The sequence below is a fragment of the Ochotona princeps genome, chromosome 2 (genome assembly GCF_030435755.1).
Source record: "Ochotona princeps isolate mOchPri1 chromosome 2, mOchPri1.hap1, whole genome shotgun sequence".
NCBI classification, from domain to species: Eukaryota; Metazoa; Chordata; class Mammalia; order Lagomorpha; family Ochotonidae; genus Ochotona; species Ochotona princeps.
The window spans coordinates 51,570,413-51,591,887 of NC_080833.1; the positions used below are offsets into that span (position 1 = coordinate 51,570,413).

A 21,475-nucleotide genomic window follows, 5' to 3' on the forward strand; every position below is an offset into this window, starting at 1 on the left:
GAACCTCTTCCGGGTCTCCCACGCGGGTGCAGGGTCCCAATGCATTGGGCCGTCCTTGACTGCTTTCCCAGGCCACAAGCAGGGAGCTGGATGGGAAGTGGAGCTGCCGGGATTAGAACCGGCGCCCATATGGGATCCCGGGGCTTTCAAGGCGAGGACTCTAGCTGCTAGGCCATGCCGCCGGGCCCTAAGCTTTTTTGGTTCTTTTGTCTTCATGCATTTTTTTCTTTTCTCCCCTTTTTATACATTTTTAGTTTACACAAATATGCCATGGCTCATTAGTTGTATTATTTAAAATTTTCCTCTTTTTTGTTTCAATTAAAAGAAATTAGTGATTCATCTTACAGGAAAGGCAGAAAGAACCAAAAAAAAAAAATAAATAAATAAAAGACAGAGACAGCTTCCGAATGATGATTCATTCCTCAGACCTCAGCAATTGCCAAGGCTATGCCAGGCTGAAGCCTTGGAATTCCATCTTGGTCTCCCATGTGGTGGCAGGGACCCAAGCATCGCGCTGCCTCCCCGGATGTGCATGGCAGGCACAGGACTGGAAACGCGGAGCCGGATCAGACTCCAGCGGGGGGCGCAGGCACTCCAGAGGTTATCAACCACTGGGCCCGTTTGAGAATATCTTCTGGTCTCATGCTTTTAGTTCCATTTAAGTATGTTTTCATTATATTACCTGTACTTTTCACCATGACTAGCTCTTCTGCCTTTCTGAATCCCTTTTTTGGATATAAATGATTGAAGTCTTCATCTACTCCTTTAGTTGACTTTGCATTTAATTATATTTTTTGAAGAACATAGTTTTTTTTTTTAAGATTTATTTATTTATTTGAAAGTCAAATTAACAGAGACAAAGAGTGGGAGAGAGAGCTCTTTTATCCACTGATTCACCCACCAGCAACCACAATGGCTGGAGCTGGTCTGGTCTGAAAGTAGGAGCCAGGAGCTTCTTCTAGGTTTCTCATGTGGGTGCAGTGACTCAAGCTCTTAGATCATCCTTTGCTGCTGGGAGCTAGATTGGAAGTGGAATAGAAGGGAGGTGAACCAGGATCCATACTGACCCATCCTCTACTGCCTTCCCAGGCCATCGGCAAAGAGCTGTATTGGAAGTAGAGCAGCGGGTACGCAAACTGGCTCATAATGGGATGTTGGTGGTCATAGACAAAGGATTAGACAGTTGAGCTATCATGCCAGCCCCATGTATCTCATAAATCTGTTAGATCTTCTTGATGTCTTTGAAAGTTTTTTTTTTAATTCATATTTGCTGTTACTTTGTCTCTGCACTGTATTTTTGGTAATTTCTTTCTTCTGGTTCCCTAAGTGTGTCTTGAATTGTGTATAATTTGATGCTTATTTTCTACTGAGTTCCTGTCTTCTGTTATTTTTCACTTCTACAAGTTCCATTTGGTAGTATTTTGTATGCAACTGGTGTATTTATATTATTTGTTCAACTTTCCATAATCTCCTTTAAAAAAGACACATACAGGCTCATTTTTTCCCATATCTAATATGCACAACAGCTGTATTCTTTGAGGTTTTGTTTTGCAAGTTCTTTTGCTCTTGATTATTGCTCATAGTAGCTGGTTTCATAGTGATTTTTGATTGTGAAAATCAGCCTTGACTAAACCCTTAGTACTACTAGTTGTTTTGTTATATTTCTGTTACGCTTTCTTTCCTATTCTTTGTAGAGGTTCTTTATAACTTTCCCTATTTCCCATAAAACTGTAATCTTATTTCTCTCCACCGTAAAAAACAAAAGCAAACAGAACAACAAACAAGGAACAAAAACCTATCTCCTTTGGTTCCATTGATCTTAAATTCACTGAGAAAATGTTAATTGTTCATATGTGTTGCGTAAGGGCTGAACTCCGGCTGGTGATGAAGATAGAAGCATACAGAAAATAATTACGTTCTATCCCATCTGGAGCACTTTAAATCTGGAGGGATGGAAAATATAGATAAAAACTGAGAATATAAATAGTTAACATTAGGTCAAAGTATTCAGTTGAAGAGTAAAATGGTGGGGTATTATAGTAATTCTATAGGCTAAAGATACAGCAAAATTCATACAGTGTTAGCAGCAGCCATAAAATACTTAGAGTAAACATTAAGAAGATAGGAATTAAGTGCTTCTCTAAAGCAGATTAGGAGGCATATGTTTTGCAGGTCACAGGAGATGTGAGTTACGTTATAGTTGTATTAAGTTGAAAATTAAATGTCTGAAATGAAAAACGTGGACCGATTTTTAGTGCCATGTTCAGTCTAGATTCTGTTTTTTTTTTTGATATTTATTTTATTTGATAAGCAAAGTTAGAGAAAGTGGCAGAGACACAGAATGGTTTTGTTTATCCACTGGTTCCTTCCTCAAATTACTGCACTGGGTGGCAGTGAGCCAGGCCGAGGCCAAGAGTCAGAAGCTTCTTCCACGTCTCCCACTGCAGTGTGGGGGCCAGCAATTAGGTTATCCTCTACTGCTTTTCCAGGCACATTGACAGGGAGCAGGATTGAGAGTGGAGCAGCTGAGACTTGAACTGGTGTCCATATGGGATGCCAGTGTCACAGACAGCAACTTTATCCAGTGAGCCACTCCACTGGCCCCAACCTAGGTGCCTTTTTTTTTTTTTTAGACAGCTTTAAATTCTTTATAATTTTGCGAGAAAGACCTTGTTAATGGGAGCATAAACTGATTTGTCTGTTATCAATATTATATGCTACAACTTAGTTTCATTAAGCTGTCTACAAGTATCCAAAGTTGGAGTAACAATTTTTTTTTTGGAATGAGCTTTACAAGCAATGGCATCAGAAATGGTGAAGAATAGAAGTACAATACAAACTTTGTTGTTAGTGTTACCATTCTGTAGAACAGTGTGAGATTGGCACCCTTAGACTTGAGAGTGGTAGGCGGGTGTATTATTTACCCACCCCAACTAACCACATTTATTGGTGTTTCCTTGTAAAGATGACTAAGACTTTCTCTTTTTAGAGTAATAAAGGACTGAGTTTGTTCTGAGCAGTAATATATTATACATCATTGGGCAAATGATGGCCATAGCTTTTACGTAGAAACTGTATTAGAGGTGATCGATTTGGAAAAGCCTCTAAAAAAGGTGTTAATGTTTGGCAAGAATTTTTAAAAATTGTATTTGAGCAGAAAAACATAACTGTATTTAAATAATTTTATGTTCTTTTGTTTTGATTTTACAATGTGAGTAATAACATTTTAATGTAAAGAATTAGCTTATATGATTAAACATATTGACAAATATACTTTTTATTTGCACATTTAGTATCAGAGATTTCTAATATGTATATTTTGAGCCAAGTGAAGTAAAATGAAATTTTTGTATTGTTTCTTCACAAAAAGGTAGATTATGTATATATATTATATATTCCTGAGACTCTGTTATGGTCGTTATCTCTACAGTGTTTAAAACATTTCAGCATTCATTCTCAGCTGATTTTCATTACACACTGATAGGATAGGATTTATCTTTTACATCAGAAAGACTAGCAAAATTGTCACATCTAGTATTTCAGTACTGTCTTAACAATGGTGAGATATTCTAGATATCAGTACTCCTATTTTACCTTTAAACTGTAATTTGTATTTTTAATTTATAGATGAAAATAGAATGTTACCTGCAGTATCAGGATGTACAATAGAAGATCACATAATTGCGGGGAATGTAGAAGAATTTCGTAAAGATTTCATTTCTAGAATATGGTTGACCTACAGAGAAGAATTTCCTCAGATAGAAGGCTCAGCTTTGACAACTGACTGTGGCTGGGGCTGTACATTAAGAACTGGACAGATGCTGTTGGCTCAAGGACTTATACTACACTTTCTTGGTAGAGGTAAATTACATCCCTGTTGTTTAGTTTAAACTCCTGTCTTGTCTACAGCATAAAATTCCATGGTGTTATTTGTAGGCTCTGACATCTTCTGAAGTTGCAACTGATGTAGCATATTGCATTTTATTAAGTGAACAAGATATGACTTCCATGACTCTCTTTCAAAAATAAGGTATAAATGCACATGTTTATTTTTCATCATCACTGCGAAATTAAGTTAGTTCAATATTTGGGAATTTTGAATCTGTTAGGTCATTGTTTTCCTTGTAGATGAAGCCTGGATTATCTTCAGTGATTACTGCGCAGATGAACAGCTGTGATTTTGGTGAAATAGTACATATATACTATATTATATATAGTATATATATACTGTTATATATTATATTAGTTACATTTTATAATGTGTATATTTGTAGAAGGATTTTAGTTTTTTAATCTGTGATATCTAGTTATTGCCACAATATCCTCACAATGAATGGCAGCTAAGCCTTTTGTAGAAATTACTAAAGAGATTATAGAGAGAATGTTTTTTGAAGAATGGTATAAATAATATAAGGAAAGGAATTTTATACTGATTTCCAGGTTTATTTGTAGCTTTTCACATCAAGGGCAAGGATTGGGATCATTTTTAATAATGTTTGAATCTGTGACTTGTTAACTTAAAATGATGTACTTTTAAGAACTTAATATAAACTTAAAAGCAGTGATTTGATGGGTATGTTTGCTTTTTAAAATCTTTAATCACTCAGGATTTTATTATGTTTTCACTTACTGGACAATCGATATTTTAAAAAATGTATAGTTATTTTCTGTGTAAGAAAGTACTCCAAAAATATTATAATTTTTGTAGTTAGATTTCTACTGAAAACACAATCCACTTATCAAAGATACTTAGTCATGAGTTGTATAGTGTTAGCAAACATCTTTGTCATGCTTTTGGGTAGTCAAGATTAGATGTCTGATAAGCAGTCTTGTCATGGAATACAAATGACTTTATCTTAGCACTGTCAGAGTAAAGCATATTACCAAATTTCTGAATGTAGCTGAGTTTACTATCTTTTCTTTTGTTCTTCATTTTAGTATTTTCCCCTGATTTTATATATTATCATTTTGGAAATTATAGAAAAGTGCAGAGAATAATAATAGCACTCAAATATTAAAATTACTGTGGTTGAGATGTATTTTTCTGTTTGTACCTTTAAGGAGCTTTCTTATTTGAAACCATTATTAATTGATTGATTTGGGAGGCAGAGAAGAGTGCTGGAGTGTATCTGCTCCTCTCTGCTGTTTCACTCTTCAAATGGCACTGATGGCTGGGAGTTGACAACTCGATCCAGTCTCCCACGTGAGTGGCAGGAAGCCTGTTGCTTGAGCCCTCACTACTGCCTCCCAGAGGCTGTAGCTAGAAGGAAGCTGGAGGCAAGAGACAGGAGAATTGAGCCCAAACACTCTGATAAGGAGTGCACGTATCTTAAATGCTAGACAAAGTATCTACCTATAAGCAGCTTTGTTGAGATATTCTGTTTCCTACACTCACTCATTGATTCAGAAGTTCATTGATTCTTAGAATATTTATAGAATATAGAATATTTATAGAATATGGAATACTTATAGAAGCTATTGCTCTAACCTAGTTTAGAACATTTTCCTTGCTCCCTGAAGAAACCTATGTACATAAGTAGATATCCCAGTTCTTAGGTAGCCATTAATCTATTTTCTGTGTATTTGCCTATTCCTGAGTTTACTGTTTTAGTTTAGTCCATGTAACTGTAAATGCTACCTACATATCTTAGTTGATTGTTGAAGTCTAACTAGTTAAAGATCTGAACGCTTTGCTTTGGAACTACTATAGCTTGGACCTGGCCTGATGCTTTGAACATTGAAAATTCAGATTCTGAATCGTGGACTTCTCATACCGTAAAAAAATTTACTGCATCATTTGAAGCCTCGCTTTCAGGGGAAAGAGAAGTCAAAACTCGTCCAACACTTTCTCTGAAGGAAACAATTGGGAAGTATTCTGATGATCACGAAATGGAGAATGAAATTTGTCATAGGAAAATTATCTCTTGGTTTGGTGACTCCCCACTGGCAGCCTTTGGCTTACATCAGCTCATAGAATATGGAAAGAAGTCTGGGAAAAAGGCCGGAGATTGGTACGGACCAGCTGTAGTTGCTCACATATTAAGGTACGATTGTTTTAAAATCTTTCATGTTTTTACAGAGGTGTTCAGGCTCCATGTTACCTAATTTTTGTAATGCCTATATATAATTGGGACTTCAAAAGTAGAACTATGTGAGAATTCCATAAAGCAGCTTTCCTAGTGGGGAAAAGCACGGGTTGTATTCTGTAACACTAGTCACAGTTAATGTATCTACTGATCAGTTTTCCTTCTCTTGCTCTCCAGGTGCATGCAGATATGCAGGGCTTCATTAGAATAATGTGGATATATTCTGAAAAGTAGTGTCTCTTTCCACCTTTGAATATGCATACCAGTTTTTTTTTCTTTAAAGTGTAACATGGGGCTATAATATACTAATAATATAATAAAGAGTAAAGGGCTAAAATCAGTGTTTTAGGCATTTGCATACATCAAATTCTTGTGAATTGTAAATGAATGGGATTGTTATAATCATAGAAAACATACAGGATCTTTGACATTCTGGGTGGTAAGAAAAAGTGAAACATTTAATTTCACTGTACCTTTTCACTTTTTTGTGGCATTTGTTTGGATATTAAGATTTTTTAAAAGTCTTTTTTTTTAAAGTCTTGTTTCTTGTGTGTCTCATTGTTATAAACTTAATATTTAATAGGTCAGATAATCACAACATGTTGTAGTGAATTTACTTCATTTGTAAAAGTCTTTAAATTTGAAATTATTACAAAGTACTTTTCTGTATTAATGTGCTCAGTGTGTTATAGATCAGATGCTTACAGTTGAAAAATATTTGCTTAGTGTTATCAGTAGAATTATTAATAATAGTGACAATTCCAGCTTGTTGTGACATTTATAAAAACATAACTTTTAAAGCACAGCTTCAACCACTCCAGATTTTTTTTTTGTAAAATGCAAATAGTAAATACTGTAGCTTTCAGGCCATATAAGATTTATGTTGCCTATTTTTTTCTGTTTTTTCCCCCTTCAATCCTATGAAACTGTCAGAAACATTCTTACCTTGCAGGCTGTACAAAAACTGTTTATAGATTTGTCAGTCTCTTTTTTATACTGACAAAGTAACATTCGTAATAGATTTATTTTAAATTAAGAATTATAAAGACACAGTTAAATAAAAATTTGAATTTCCCCAATTTGCATTATTTTATTTTACAGATTCTGTCATGATTTTTTTTGCCTCCTATATAATATTGAGAATGTTGAACTCGCCAAGAAATATTTTTCAGTTTGCAGTTTTACTTAGTATTCCTAGACTTGAAATTGGGAATATCTCAGCATCTGAATATATTCAGATCATATTAGATGTTGAGTGAAGAGAAGCAAGTCATATTGCTGTTTGAAGAAAAATAAAACCAATCAAGGTGCCAGAGATCAAACATAGTAATTCACTTCTGATCAGTAATAGAAATAGATGTGCAGCAGATGTTGAAGCATGATTATGAAAATGTTTAATATATCCAGTTGAATGATTAGGAAAAATTCTTTTTTTCGGTGGGAGGGGAGTATGTCTTTATACTCAAGCTTTTTTCACATATGATTTAGTTTTAGTGTTCTTTTGGTACCTTAGTGTGATATTTAATTCTGAAAAATTAAATCTAATTTCTAAAATCTTATAGATGGTAGTTTTTTCAGAAGATACAATAGGTTAAGTAGGAAAGTCAGGAAAATGATGATTGATTTTTTTCTCGTAAATGATACCCTTAATTGCCCACTAAGATTAAAGGATGATATTTGCTGTTTTCTTAGAAAAGCAGTTGAAGAAGCAAGACACCCTGATTTACAAGGAATAACTGTTTATGTTGCACAGGATTGTACAGGTAAGGAATGTAGGTAATACTAATTCTTACCTGTTTATTTGGTTTAACTTTTCATATGTGATTAGTTTGTCTTCCCATTTATGCTGTAAATGATTATGACCGTAGGGACCTCACTTTATATTTCTAGGTAACACCCTTTATGTAGGAGGCACTTAAAGAAAATGTTTTGCTTGAATATATTCTCTGAGTTATTAAATACAATGTTAAAAATAATTCCTTAAAGAAAAACACTTGGGTAACGTGTAACAGCTGTCATCTTATTGGTGGATATGTTTCCTTTTTTTTTCTTTTTTTTTTAATAAATTTTATTAATTACATTTCATTATGTGACAGTTTCATAGGCTCTGGGGATGCCCCAACCCCTCCCTGTACCCTCCCCCCATGGTGGATTGCTCCACCCCATTGCTGTGTTGCGTTTTTTGTGTTTTTTCTTTTTTTTTTTTACATTGCATTATGTGTCATGGTTTTATAGGTCCTGTGATTCTCCCCCCCCACCACCATACTGTATTCCTCCACCTTGTTGCATTACCACAGATCAAATTCACTTGAGATTCTTTCATTGCAAGCATTTACCAAGCACAGAGTCCAGCATCTTGTTGTCCAGATAAGTTCAACGGTTTCTTGGGGAGACCATCTCTGGTCTGAAGGTAGAGCCGGCAGAGTATCATCCGGTGGATATGTTTCAAGGAAAAATAATTCTTGACTTATCTTATGAGAACTGAGTATGTTCTTCAGTATTTAATACATAATGATTCAGCTGTTGTTCAAGTTTAAACATTAAAAAAAAATTGAGAGGCAGAGAGCTAACAGAAAAGAGCTGGTGAAAGAGAGAGAGAGAGAGAGAGAGAGAGAGAGAGAGAGAGAGAGAGAGAGAGAGAAAGTTTTCATCTGCTGGTTCATTTCTCAGATGCTTGCAGCTAGCCAGGGCTGGACTGGGGCAGAAGCTGGGTTCCCATGTGGGTTACAGCAAGCCATTTACTTGGTCCATCACACACAGCTTCCATCCAGGAACTGCATCAGTTGAAAGCAGAAGTCAAGAACTAGAGCTGGTAATTGAATCCTGTTTCTCCTGTATGGGATATGAATTTTGTTCTTAAGATTTATTTATTCTTTGTAGGTCAGAGTTACAGAGAAAGAGAGAGAGAGAGGAGGGGAAAAAGAGAAAGTGAGACAGAGAAGACAGAAATGTTCCATCTATAGGTTCACTCCCTAGATGGCTACAACAACCAGAACTGGGTCAGGCTGAAGCAGGGAACCAGGAACTTCTTCTAGGTCTCTCACCTGGGTGACAGGGACCCAAGCACTTGGGCCATCCTCTGCTGTTTTCCCCAGGCTATTAGCAGGGAGCTGGAACAGATGTGGAGAAGCTGAAACTTGAACTGGCCAGCAGTTCTATCCATTGTGCCATAAGGCCAGGCCTAGGATGTTGGCATCTTAACTGTTGGTCTAAAATGCCTGTCCTTGAGGTTCAGATTTTTACCTTTGTTTGTTTGTTTTATGTTTTCTGATTGATGATCAATGTGCTAAATGCCGGCCCCTTGCACCAAGATTTTTAAAACTACATTTTAGGCCCAGCACGGTGGCCTAGAGGCTAAAGTCCTCACCTTGGACATGCTGGGATCCCATTTGGGCACCGGTTCTAATCCTGGCAGCTCCACTTCCCATCCAGCTCCCTGCTTGTGGCCTGGGAAGGCAGTCGAGGACGGCCCAAAGCTTTGGGACCTTGCACCCGTGTGGGAGACCTGGAGGAGGTTTCTGGTTCCTGGCTTTGGATCGGCGCAGCACTGGCCGTTGTGGTTACTTGGGGAGTGAATCATCGGATGGAAGATTTTCCTCTCTGTCTCTCCTCTCTGTATATCTGCCTTTCCAATAAAAACAAAATAAAACAAAAAACAACAACAAAAACCCCTACATTTCTAGTTTTGCTTATGGCGTAACTACTGCTCTTCAAATATGCCTATCTAGTTATTATACTAGAACTTCAAATTCAGCATTTTAAAAAGTGAATGTAGGGGCTGGTACGTTAGTGTCATAGGCTAAATCTCTGCTTGCTGACACTGACATTTTATATTGGCCGTGGCTCGTATCCCAGCTGATCTTCTTGCCAGTCCGGCTCTCATTGCTTGGGAAAATAGCAGAGGGGTGACCTAAGTCTTTGGGTCCCTGCACCCATGTGGGAGACATGGAAGAAGCTCCTGGGTGTTAGCTTCTATCAGGCCCAGCTCTAGGTTAGAACAACCATTTGGGAAGTAAAGCAGTGGGTAGAAGATCTTTTCCTCTCTCTCTTTGTAACTGAATTTTCAGCTAGAATAAAGTTCTTAAAAAAACCTAAATGCATTATTTTCTTTTATAGTACCTTTATTTCTTCCTATTACTGTCACATCCACATACATACTCAAGGTAGAACCCCCTCATTCTTTTTTAAATGAGCTGTTTTCAGTCTCATTGATTCATATCAGAGCTTTATATCTAACTTGCCTTTAACTTGATTTCTCTGCCTTTTTCTCTAATGAAAAGAGATTGGTTGTGTTCCTTAATTCATAATCTTGTGACTATTCGTTTAATTTCAAGTTCTCTGACCATAGGAAGCCCATGAAGTTCATAATTTGTCCTGATTGGCAAGGTACTGTCACCCTTCTGGCCACTCCTTGGCCACGCTGTTAAACACTGCCGTGTCCTTGTGCAGGTGCGCACTCTAGTTTCTCTTCTTGGATGCCCCTTGTTACTAGACTGCCTCTTGGTAGCTCATACTCAGTCTTCAGATCGTGCTCAGAAGTCTTTCCTTTGGAGAGACTCTTGTGAGCTCTCTTCAGGCGTCATTAGTTTATTTTTCCGTTCTATGTTTTAGAAATTGTTCTGTTAAATAGAGTACTTGTAATTCGTTGGTGATGGCATCATGTTAAGTAGCTTTTTCTCCCTCTGGACCAGTGATGGCTAAGGTAGTTGGGGTAGGGGGAAAGTATCAGAATAATTTGACTGAGAAGCAGCACTATGATGAGCCTCTGGCAGAATTTGCTAGTGATGTCTTTGAGGAATAAAAGAATTTGGTTAGATAGGAAATGTGTGAGCGTTCAGTTGTGAATAAAAACACCATATTTTAGGCAAAGCAAAATAGAAATTTTGGCCTATATTTGTTTCTACCAAATTGTATTCACTTTAATTGTCCACTTGGGCTGTCACACCCACAACCCTCTTGTTAAAAAACTTATCACAAAAATGCTCTTACCAAAAATTTGAACTTGCTAAACCCAGTGCTTGCATTTCAGTCCCACATCACTCACTGGTCAGTTGTCCACTTCCTCTTTCTCCTGTAACATTTTGTTTACTTGCTTTCCAGAACACTACTCTTCTCATTTTCCTTCTGCTTCCTCACCTACTTGCTCAGTCTACTTTCTTGGTCGCTCATCTCTTTGATCTTTAGAAGTGTTAGTGGTGGGCCTGGCAGCGTGGCCTAGCGGCTAGAGTCCTCGCCTTGAATGCCCCAGGATCCCATATGGGCGCCGGTTCTAATCCCAGCAGCTCCACTTCCCATCCAGCTCCCTGCCTGTGGCCTGGGAAAGCAGTCGAGGACGGCCCAAGGCTTTGGGACCCTGCACCCGTGTGGGAGACCTGGAAGAGGTTCCAGGTTCCCAGCTTCGGATCGGCGCTCATCGACCCGTTGCAGCTCACTTGGGGAGTGAATCATCGGACGGAAGATCTTCCTCTCTGTCTCTCCTCCTCTCTGTATATCTGACTTTGTAATATAATAAATAAATCTTAAAAAAAAAAAAAAAAGAAGTGTTAGTGGTTTTAGTGCTTATAGCTTTATAATACTTTCCAAGTCCTGGCAACACAAAATGCATAGTTCTATCCTGATCTTCTTCCCAAATTCCAGCCGTTTACTTCCCCGGAAGCCCACTTAGCCTCTACTCACATGCTGAGTGTCTCGAAGTTACTACGTCTAAAACTAAATTCCCAGTCCTCTGTTCTGTATTTCCTTCACCTCAGTTTTCCCTGTCATTTAAGTGGTAACTCAGTTTGCTTAGACCAAATTCTTGTTAGTCACCTGTAACTCATTTTTTTTCCTGCTCAAATAACACATTAAAGAGATAGCGCTAGAGCATGTGTGTGCAACTGCTGGGGCTGAGCCAGATGGAAGCCAAGAGCCAGGGTCTCCATCCAGCTCTACCTCATGGGGGGCAGGAGCTCAAGTACTCGTGTCATCCTCTGCTTCCCATGTGCGTTAGTAGGGAGCTGGCTTGGAAGCGAAGCAACTGGGATTCAAGTGGGCACTCCAGTTCAGAATATATGGGCACCCTAAGCCATGGCTTAACCTGACTTGCCAGGATGCCTGCCTCACTTAGGTTTTGCATGTGACAATCCCTACTTTATCTTCAGGTACATGACCTCATCACTTTTCACCACCTCCTCAAGACTGTCCTATGACCGTTTCCTGTTTCTATAATTACTTTCTTTGTTCAAGCCACCATCAGCTCTTCTTGGATATTTGCAATGACTTTCTAACTCTTCTCCATACCTCAGCCCTTGCCCCTGCAGTGTGTTATCAGTATAGGAACTAGACTGTTCATGTTAGCTTAAGACATTTCTTTGCTACAAAACAAATGATAATCCTGGCAAATGGGAAGGTCTGTTCAATAAATGCTGTTGGGACAACTGGTTGATAGCCTGTAGAAACAAAAAGATAGACCCACATCTCTCACCATACACCAAGATCAAATCTAAATGGATATAAGATCTAAACCTACATCCAGAAACCTTTAAACTTTTGGAAGAAAATGTTGGAAATACTCTGCAAGATCTAGGGGTAGGTCCCTACTTCCTAAAAAGGACTCCAAAAGCAATAGAAATCAAGACCAGAATAAACAAATGGGACCTCATCAAACTAAGAAGCTTCTGTACAGCAAAGGAAACAATAAAGTAAAAAAGCAACCCACAGAATGGGAGAAGATCTTTGCGCACTACGTAGGTGATAGAGGGCTAATCTCCAGAATATACAAAGAACTACAAAACAACCAAAATGTCAAAACAAACAAGCCACTCAAGAAATGGGCAAGGGAAATGGGCAGACACTTCACAAAGTAACAAACCCAAATGGCAAATAAACATACGAAAAAATGCTCAAGTTCCCTGGCAATAAGGGAAATCCAAATTAAAACATCAATGAGGTACCACCTGACACCAGTAAGACTGGCCCACATGAATAAAAGCACCAACAACACTTGCTGGCGAGGTTGCGGGGAAAAGGGAACCCTACTCCACTGCTGGTGGGGCTGCAGGCTGGTACAGCCTCTATGGAAATCAGTATGGAGAATATTCAAACAACTCAAAATCAACATACCGTATGATCCAGCAATAGCACTCCTAGGAATATATCCAGAACACTTGTTTTATGAGAAACCAACATGCACTCCTATGTTCATAGCAGCACAATCAATAATTGCAAAAACATGGAAGCAGCCAAAATGCCCATCAGCAGAGGATTGGATAAGAAAGCTATGGTTCATCTACTCCATGGAATACTACTCAGCTATTAAAAAAAACAAAATGCAGTTCTTTGTGGCCAAATGGGCCAAACTGGAAACCATAATGCTAAGGGAAATGAGCCAATCCCAAAAGGTTAAATACCACATGTTTGCCTTAATTTAAGATGATATGATGTTATGTATGACATGTTATGTATGTTATATGTTGTGTATAAACTAAAATTGAAATGTCAAATGTCAATGAGGTGGTCACAGAAGGTGGTTAAGAACTCGCATTTACTTTTAACGTATTGGTTACTCATTACTATGTCAATTAATTCCATAATGATGTAAATTTTTGCTGATGGTATGTTGGAGCTTTTAATTGACTGGGATGATACTCTGCTGGTTCTGTCTTCAGACCAGAGAGGGTATACCTAAGAAGCCGTTGAATTTGACTGGACAATAAGATGCTGGACTCTATGTTTGGTATATGCTTGCAATAGGGGAATCTCAACTGAACTTGAACTGTGGTTATGCAACAAGGCTCCACCATGGTGGGAAGGTTTGGGGAGGGGTGGGGAGAATCCAAGTACCTATGAAACTGTGTCACATAATACAATGTAATTAATGAATTAAAAATAATAAATAGGGCCCTGCGGCGTGGCCCAGCGGCTAAAGTCCTCTCCTTGAAAGCCCCGGGATCCCATATGGGCGCCGGTTCTAATCCTGGCAGCTCCACTTCCCATCCAGCTCCCTGCTTGTGGCCTGGGAAAGCAGTTGAGGATGGCCCAATGCATTGGGACAGTGCACCCGCGTGGGTGACCCGGAAGAGGTTTCAGGTTCCCAGCTTCGGATCGGCGCGCACCGGCCCGTTGCAGCTCACTTGGGGAGTGAAACATTGGATGGAAGATCTTCCTCTCTGTCTCTCCTCCTCTGTGTATATCTGGCTGTAATAAAATGAATAAATCTTTAAAAAAAATAATAAATAAATAAAAAAACCCCAAACAAAACAAAACAAAACAAAACAAAACGCAAACCTCTTCATTGACTTCCCATTGCACTCAAAACCCGAAGCTATCTGGTGACTTTGGATTGTTCACATAACCTGTCTTCATTCTCTTCTCCCAGGCGCATTCCTTATCTCTGTACCCCTCACTTATTTTTGTGGGCTCTTCTTTCTCAAACCTGCTAACTATGTTCCTGCCTTGAGGCAGATGCTCTTGCTGATCTTTCTACGTGGGATGTTCTTCCTTTGGTATTTGCATTACTTGCTTTATTTTTAAAAATTTTGATTCAAAATTACTTTCTCATAAAGACATTTCTTGATTTTAAATTGATCCTGTCAACCTTTTTGTTGTTGTTGTTGTTTTCATCAAAGTACCTGTCACCATTGGATACACCTATTTTATATTTGTCTGTTTCTCCGTCATTAGGATGTATATTCTGTGAGGCAGCAGTGCTGGTTCTTTTTGTCTACTGGTGAATCCCCAGCACTGCACAGTAGCTACTCAATAAGTGTCTGTTCAATACATAAATGAGATGGTTCTTTGTCTCTTGTTGAGACCTTGGCATTGATAGTGGAGGTCAGATGACTGGCTAGTGCTGGACTTGTGGGAGTAAAGTATGACAATGTTTCTGAAAATCATTTTTATACTATTTAACATTCACCCTGTTTTTCTCAGTTTATAGTTCTGATGTAATTGACAAACAGAATGCTTCCATGACCTCTGGTAATACAGACGACAAAGCCGTTATTATTCTCGTTCCTGTTAGACTTGGTGGAGAAAGAACCAACACTGACTACTTAGAGTTTGTAAAGGTATGAAAGAAGTGCTCAGTATTTTAGGGCAATAAATACAAGATAATGTGAAAAAGTTCAAATAGTTTGCAGTTGTTTTTCTGTTAGAATAAGATAGTTGTATGTTACCCAGTGTAAAGTTAGATATTGTAAAGGTCTTAAATTTCAAGATTAGTTGTGAGTTGGTCCTATACCAAATTAAAAAAGCTAGTAACTTTTGCAGCTGATCAACAGGGGACAGGTGCAATAATAATCATGTATAATAGGGCTGCAGTTCAATTTTTTCTTGTGATTTCTAAAAGCATGTACTTTTGTTTATTTACAAAACTAACATTATATAAAATCAATTATTGAAACAAAAGGGACTTTTCTACTACTACTGTATTAGTTTATATTTTGTTGATTGCGCCATCATGTGGTCAGAGGTAAGATTATTTATATAGACCAAGATAATTATGATAGTTTGAGGTTTCTAAATTTGTTTTCTTCATATTGCCAGGTTAAGATCTGCTGTTTTTCAGAATGCATAGTTCTGTTTCTTTTGTTGTTTTGGGTACCAAGACATTCAGTTATGATGAAATGACTTTTGAAATACTTTGTTTTTGATGATTATAGCTTTTATATTTTCTTTTCATAGTTCTAAACAAGATTCCTACATTTTAGTATTCTGTTTTCAAGACCGGATTGGAATTCTTTTTTGAGTGAAGCATTATAGGGCATAGTAATGCTGAAATAAAGTCTAAATTTGTCTTTTATGACTCAGTAGTAATTTGTTCTCCCACCTGAAGCATTAATCCCTTATTATAGATCCCCATATATATAGGTCAAGTATATCCTCAGGTTGGGTTTTGCTAATTGTAAAAATTCAGAACAGGTGTTTTTGACATGACACATTTCTAACTGGTGTGCTGGCTTTACTGAAGTTATTAAAATTTTGGAGGAACCAACTAGTAACTAGTTCCCAGTAGTAGATACTACAATATAATGATAACCTGAATTCAACAAATTAGGATGTGGTTTTGATGTCTGACAAGTGGACTGTTTGAGCTGTTGGTGGAATGTTGGAAGTTGTGGGCCATTTCATCTCACAGGTCTGTTGAGGGTTTCTATAATTTGTGGCATGTTGACATCTCTGGGTGGGTTCTGAGCAAATTTGTACTGTATCCTTTCTGTCATTCTTTGTTGGAATGGGAAGATCAGAAGTTGATGTAATCTTGGGGCAGACTTCTTTAGCCAAAACCCTTTCTTGGTGACATGGGCTTCAGCTGGGCTGCAGGCGTGTTTAGACTGCTGGAGGGCTTAGCTCTCCAGTGCTGTTATTAGTATTCATCAGATGACTGCACTGCCTAATGCTCTTGAGTGATTCATTGGAGCCTGAACGGTAGTGAAACAAACCATGATTAAGTGGTTAAAGTGATCCATAGTGCCTAGGATTCAGGAGCTATGCAATAAGTATTTGTTAATACTCATTTGTGTAACACGCTCTACCTCGTTTAAATAAATTGATTGGACTTGCCAGCCTCCAGGACTATGTGAGAATAAATTTCTGTTCCTTATTTATTACCCAATCTCAGGTATTCTGTTATAGTAGCACAAAATGGACTTAAAATACTCTCTCTAGAGCAACCTTGTATATTCAGTTATGTGAAAATGTCATAGAGGTTTGTTAAAAAGGAGAGCTGCAACTGAAAAAAAGAAGACATTTTAGGTTCACATTCTAGAGCCAGCTGAAAAATGAAGATGAAATTTTGGAAAGATAAATCTGCTTTATCTTATTTTGCCTTTGATCGGGATTCGATTATGTTTAAAAATGTAAATGACGTGTAGAAGTTAAGTGATGAGTTCAAGTTCAAATAACAAAGGTACAAAGACTTGGAACTTTGTTGGTTTTTTGTTTCTCATGTTTTTCCTCATAATAATTTTTCTTCCCTTATAAAATTTTTTTAATGTAAAACGTTTTTTTTTGAAAGATGTGTTTTATTTTCATTACAAAGTCAGATATACAGAGAGGAGGAGAGACAGAGAGGAAGATCTTCCATCCAATGATTCACTCCCCAAGTGAGCGCAACACCTGGTGCTATGCCAATCCGAAGCCAGGAGTCAGGTCTCCCATGTGGGTGCAGAGTCCTAAGGCTTTGGGCCGTCCTCAACTGCTTTCCCAGGCCACAAGCTGGGAGCTGAATGGGAAGTGGAGCTGCCAGGATTAGAACCGGCGCCCATATGGAATCCTGGTGCGTTCAAGGTGAGGACTTTAGCTGCTGGGCCACGGCGCTGGGCCCTAATGTATAACATTTCTTTGAGTATCTGCTAACTTGGTTAGTTAGAAAGGGAATTACTGAGATATTTTAAATTTCAGTTACCATGTACAATGGCTGAAATGGTTGACTGAAGTAGTTTATGTGATTGGTATGATGCTTGCCAGAAAGTAGGTCAAAAACCAATACGGATGATAAGTTAGAAATGAAAAAGCAGTATGTCTGATAGCCTGAACAGAAAAATAATTTCTTCTTTTTTATGTATGTGTTCAGTGGTTTTATTTTTTCCTGCCAAACCAATATACATAGAACTCTTAAATTCAACATCTCAACATTCAGCTCAATTGTTTTCAAATATAATTTTTTGTGAGATATTTATTTAGTTTTATTTGAAAGGCAGATTTCTAGAGAGAAAGATCTGGTTCACTCCCCAAGTGGCTGCAACGGCTGGAGCTGCTCCAATCCAAAGCTGGGAGCCTCTTCCAGGTTTTCCTTGCTGGTGCAGGGTCCTAAGGCTTTGGGTCATCCTTGACTGCTTTCCCAGGCCACAAGCAGGGAGCTGGATGGGAAGCGGAGCAGCTGGGGCACGAATCAGTACCCGTATTGGATCCTGGCACTTGGAGGTGGAGGATTAGTCAGTTGAAATATTGCACCAGGCTCTTCAAATGAATTAATTTAAGTAATTTTACAGTATGTGTAATTCAGAGATGGTACCATCCTAGCATTTTGTTGTATTGTTCGATCAGAAAGAAATTTGGGATATGCTGTATCAACTCTTACCATAGGAGGTTTGCTTATTTTTTTTTTTTAAGGGACTGAATTGAGGAAAGTCCAGTATGTTCTATTTGTTCAGCAGGGCAAATTAAAACTTTGGTTTTTGTCAGATTGCATCACTCTTACTTATTGCTTCCAGGATATAGCTTGATAAATTTTGACCAATGGATAACTAAAGAAGCTCTTTTAGAAACTAAAAAGTGATTGAGGTTTCCAGAGGTGCACCCGTTTTGTGTGTGATGACATGCTAGCTTCTAAGCTGCTCCTGAATGCTGCTGGATCTGTCCTAGTCAGCTGCGAAGAAAACACATGTCAGGGGCTGGAGTCGTCTTTCTGTTACCCTGAGTCATTCTTTTTTGGAGGATGGTCAGTGGTGACTCTGGCTAGCTGTATCTTGTTTTCTTTTTTGGCTCTTTATCTTTAGTTATGAGAGAAAGATCTCATATAATGATATAAACATTGTATTTCAGCTAACCAAGTTGCCACAAATTGAAGTAAGGTACTTTTTAATTGCATAAGCTTTTTATTAGAGAATAGCAATCGAATGTTTAATGTTAAGTAACTATTACTTTTTAAAAAATGTGACATTTATGGGGCCGGCATGGTGGCATACCAAGTTAATTCTTTGCTGGCGAGTATTGGCATTCCATATGGATGTTGGCTCATGTCCCAGCTGTGCCACTTCCATACCAGCTTTCTGCTCATGGCCTGGAAAAGCATCGGAGGATGGCTCAAGTCCTTGGGATTCTACACACATATGACATACTGGGGAAGAAGCTCCTGGCTCCCAGCTTCCAATCAGCTCAGCTCTGGCCATGGCAGCCATTTGGGAAGTGAACTAGCAGATGAAAGACCTCTCTCTGTCTTCTCTCCATAAAAATCTGCTTTTCAGGGTCTGACACAGTAGCCTAGTGGCTAAAGTCCTTACCTTGCATGCACCATGTCCATATGGACACCAGTTCATGTCTTGGCTACTCCATTTCACATCCAGCTCCCTGCTTGTGGCCTGGGAAGGCAGTGCAAGGTGACCCATAGCGTTGGGATCTTGCATTCACCTGAGAGTCCTGGAAGAAGCTTCTGGCTTCAGATTGGCTTCAGATCAGCTCAGCTTTGTCCATTGTGGCCATGTGGGGAATTTATCAGTGGACAGAAGGTCTTTCTCTCTGTCTTGCCCTCTGTAAACCTACCTCTCCAATAAAAATAAATAAATCTTACAAAAAAATTGCCTTTCAAATAAAAATCCATATATGTTTAAACAGTTGGCATTTATTTCTTACTTGTAAGGCAGAAAAACAGGCATTGAACTCTTCATTGGTTTACTCCAGTGTACACTTCAGGGCCTGGGCTGCACCCAGGAGCCCAGAATGCACTTGGAGTCTCCTGTGTGGATGGTAGGGACCCCAATGCTTAAGCATCTGCCTCTCAGTGGGTCCGTCAGCAGGAAGCTGGATCAGAAGTGGCAGCGAGGCTGGAACCGAGGGACTCCCATGTGGGTTGTGGATCCCAAGCGGCATCGTGGGTCTGTGCCAACTGCCCACCCTTGTATTACTAGTAAGTAGATTAAAAAAGAAATAAATAAAACTTATTTTCTAGTGTTATTTAATTTTTCGTGTACTTGTAACTTTTAAAGGTTTATTTATTTATTTGAAAGGTAGAGTTAGAAGATCGAGAAAGAAAGATTTTCTGTCTTCTGGTTCACTTCCCACATGGCTGCAATGGTTGGGGCTGGGCCAAACTGAAGGGGACTCTGCGTTTCATAGGCAGTTGATAGGCAGCCAAGTCCATGGGCTGTCTTCCACTGTCTTGCCAGGTGCATTGGCAGGGAGCTGGATCCAAACTGGAGCAACAGAACTCGAACCAGCACTCCTAGGGGATGCGGGTGTCACAGGCAGTGGCTTAAACCACTGTGTCATCGTATTAGCTCCTGTATTCCTAAAAAATTAATTTCATCTTAGTTTATTTCTTAGTTATCTAAGATTTCAATCTAATATGCTTTCTCTCTCTTTTTTTTTTTAGTTGTAGCTTCCTTTTCAAGAAAATCTCTGGTATTTTTATAAGACAAAATTTGAAAGATTGTTCTCTGAAGGATGTTTTAGTGCCTTTTATGCTAGCATAACAGAATATTTAAGACTGGGTAATTTATAAGGAAGAAAAATGTCTTTCCTGACAGTGGAAGGTGGAAAGTCCACTTCAAGGTCCTGGCTTCCGATGTGGGGCTTACTAAGGTGTGTCCTTGCATGGCAGAGGAACAGGGGAGCCCAAACTCTCTTCCTCAGTCCCTTGTGGTAACAGTGTTAATCCATTCATGCCCTCCTGACTTAAACGTCTCGCAGAGTTCCTCACTTCTCAACACCGTTGCTTTGGCGATTAGGTTTCCAACACATGACTTTTGGAAGGGAGAAAACATTTCACACCATGGCAGAAGGTTATTTATTGCAGTGAGAACCTTAAAGATTCATAATGGAAATCTTAAAGCAAATTTTGTTGTTGTCGTAAGCTAGAATATGTTGTATCTATTAGATATTATGACTATAATATAGACCTATACTGAAATGAGAAGATATTGCTGACACTTTAAGTGATAGTTGTTAAGATTGCGTATGTTGTATAATGCTAAATATGTAATGTTGTATTTGTAAATCTAGATGTGAAGGTATGTGATATAGAAGAATGTTAAGGAATTGTTATTGATTAGTTCTAAGTATTGGAATTTTGGGAAGTTTTTACTTTTTAATTTTGTACTCTGATCACATTATTTTTAAGAAAACAGGATTGCCTTTTTTTCCTTAAAAAAATCTTTTACAGTTTTGTTTTATGTTCAGAGAAATATTTGTCCATATATTCCACATATGTATATTTCTTCAAATTACAATGGGATTACATCCTAATTAGCCCATCATGAATTGAAAATATCGTAAACTGCAGTGCGTTAGCTCCATCTGACCTACTGGGTACTGTAGCCCAGCAGACACTGCCCTGAAAGGTGTTGTCTGTCTACTTCCCTGATCCCCTGGTTGTCTGGGCTGTGTATGCTGCTGCACTGCAGTGCCACAGGAGAGTACCATGCTGGTGCTGTCCATTGGTGGCCTGGACAAAACGGCAAAATGTAAAATGAAATACAGTTTCTTACCATTGTGTTAGAAAAAGGAAGTTGAATCATTGTAAGTTGGGGACCATTGGTATTTTTCATTGAAATATATTTTATATTTTAGGACATCCTCTCATTTAAGAGATGGGAAGTTTGTTTTGTATGTTTTTGTCATTATTAGTGTTTATAAAATGTCAAAATTAATGCAGGAACCGTTTATAAGATATTAATTGATCCCACTAGGTT

At 38.4% G+C, this 21,475-nt stretch overlaps 1 protein-coding gene across 6 annotated transcripts in view; it reads left to right on the forward strand.

Moving 5' to 3' along the window:
* The window catches only part of ATG4C (autophagy related 4C cysteine peptidase), an 81,980-nt gene that overhangs the window by 40,840 nt on the left and 19,665 nt on the right, over nucleotides 1-21,475 (forward strand). For all 6 annotated transcript variants that reach the window (XM_058657442.1, XM_058657449.1, XM_058657438.1 and 3 more), the window contains 4 exons: nucleotides 3,628-3,861; nucleotides 5,711-6,044; nucleotides 7,779-7,849; nucleotides 14,997-15,133. In XM_058657442.1, the coding sequence (XP_058513425.1) occupies nucleotides 3,628-3,861; nucleotides 5,711-6,044; nucleotides 7,779-7,849; nucleotides 14,997-15,133 (776 nt within the window). The remainder of the gene's footprint in view (nucleotides 1-3,627; nucleotides 3,862-5,710; nucleotides 6,045-7,778; nucleotides 7,850-14,996; nucleotides 15,134-21,475) is intronic.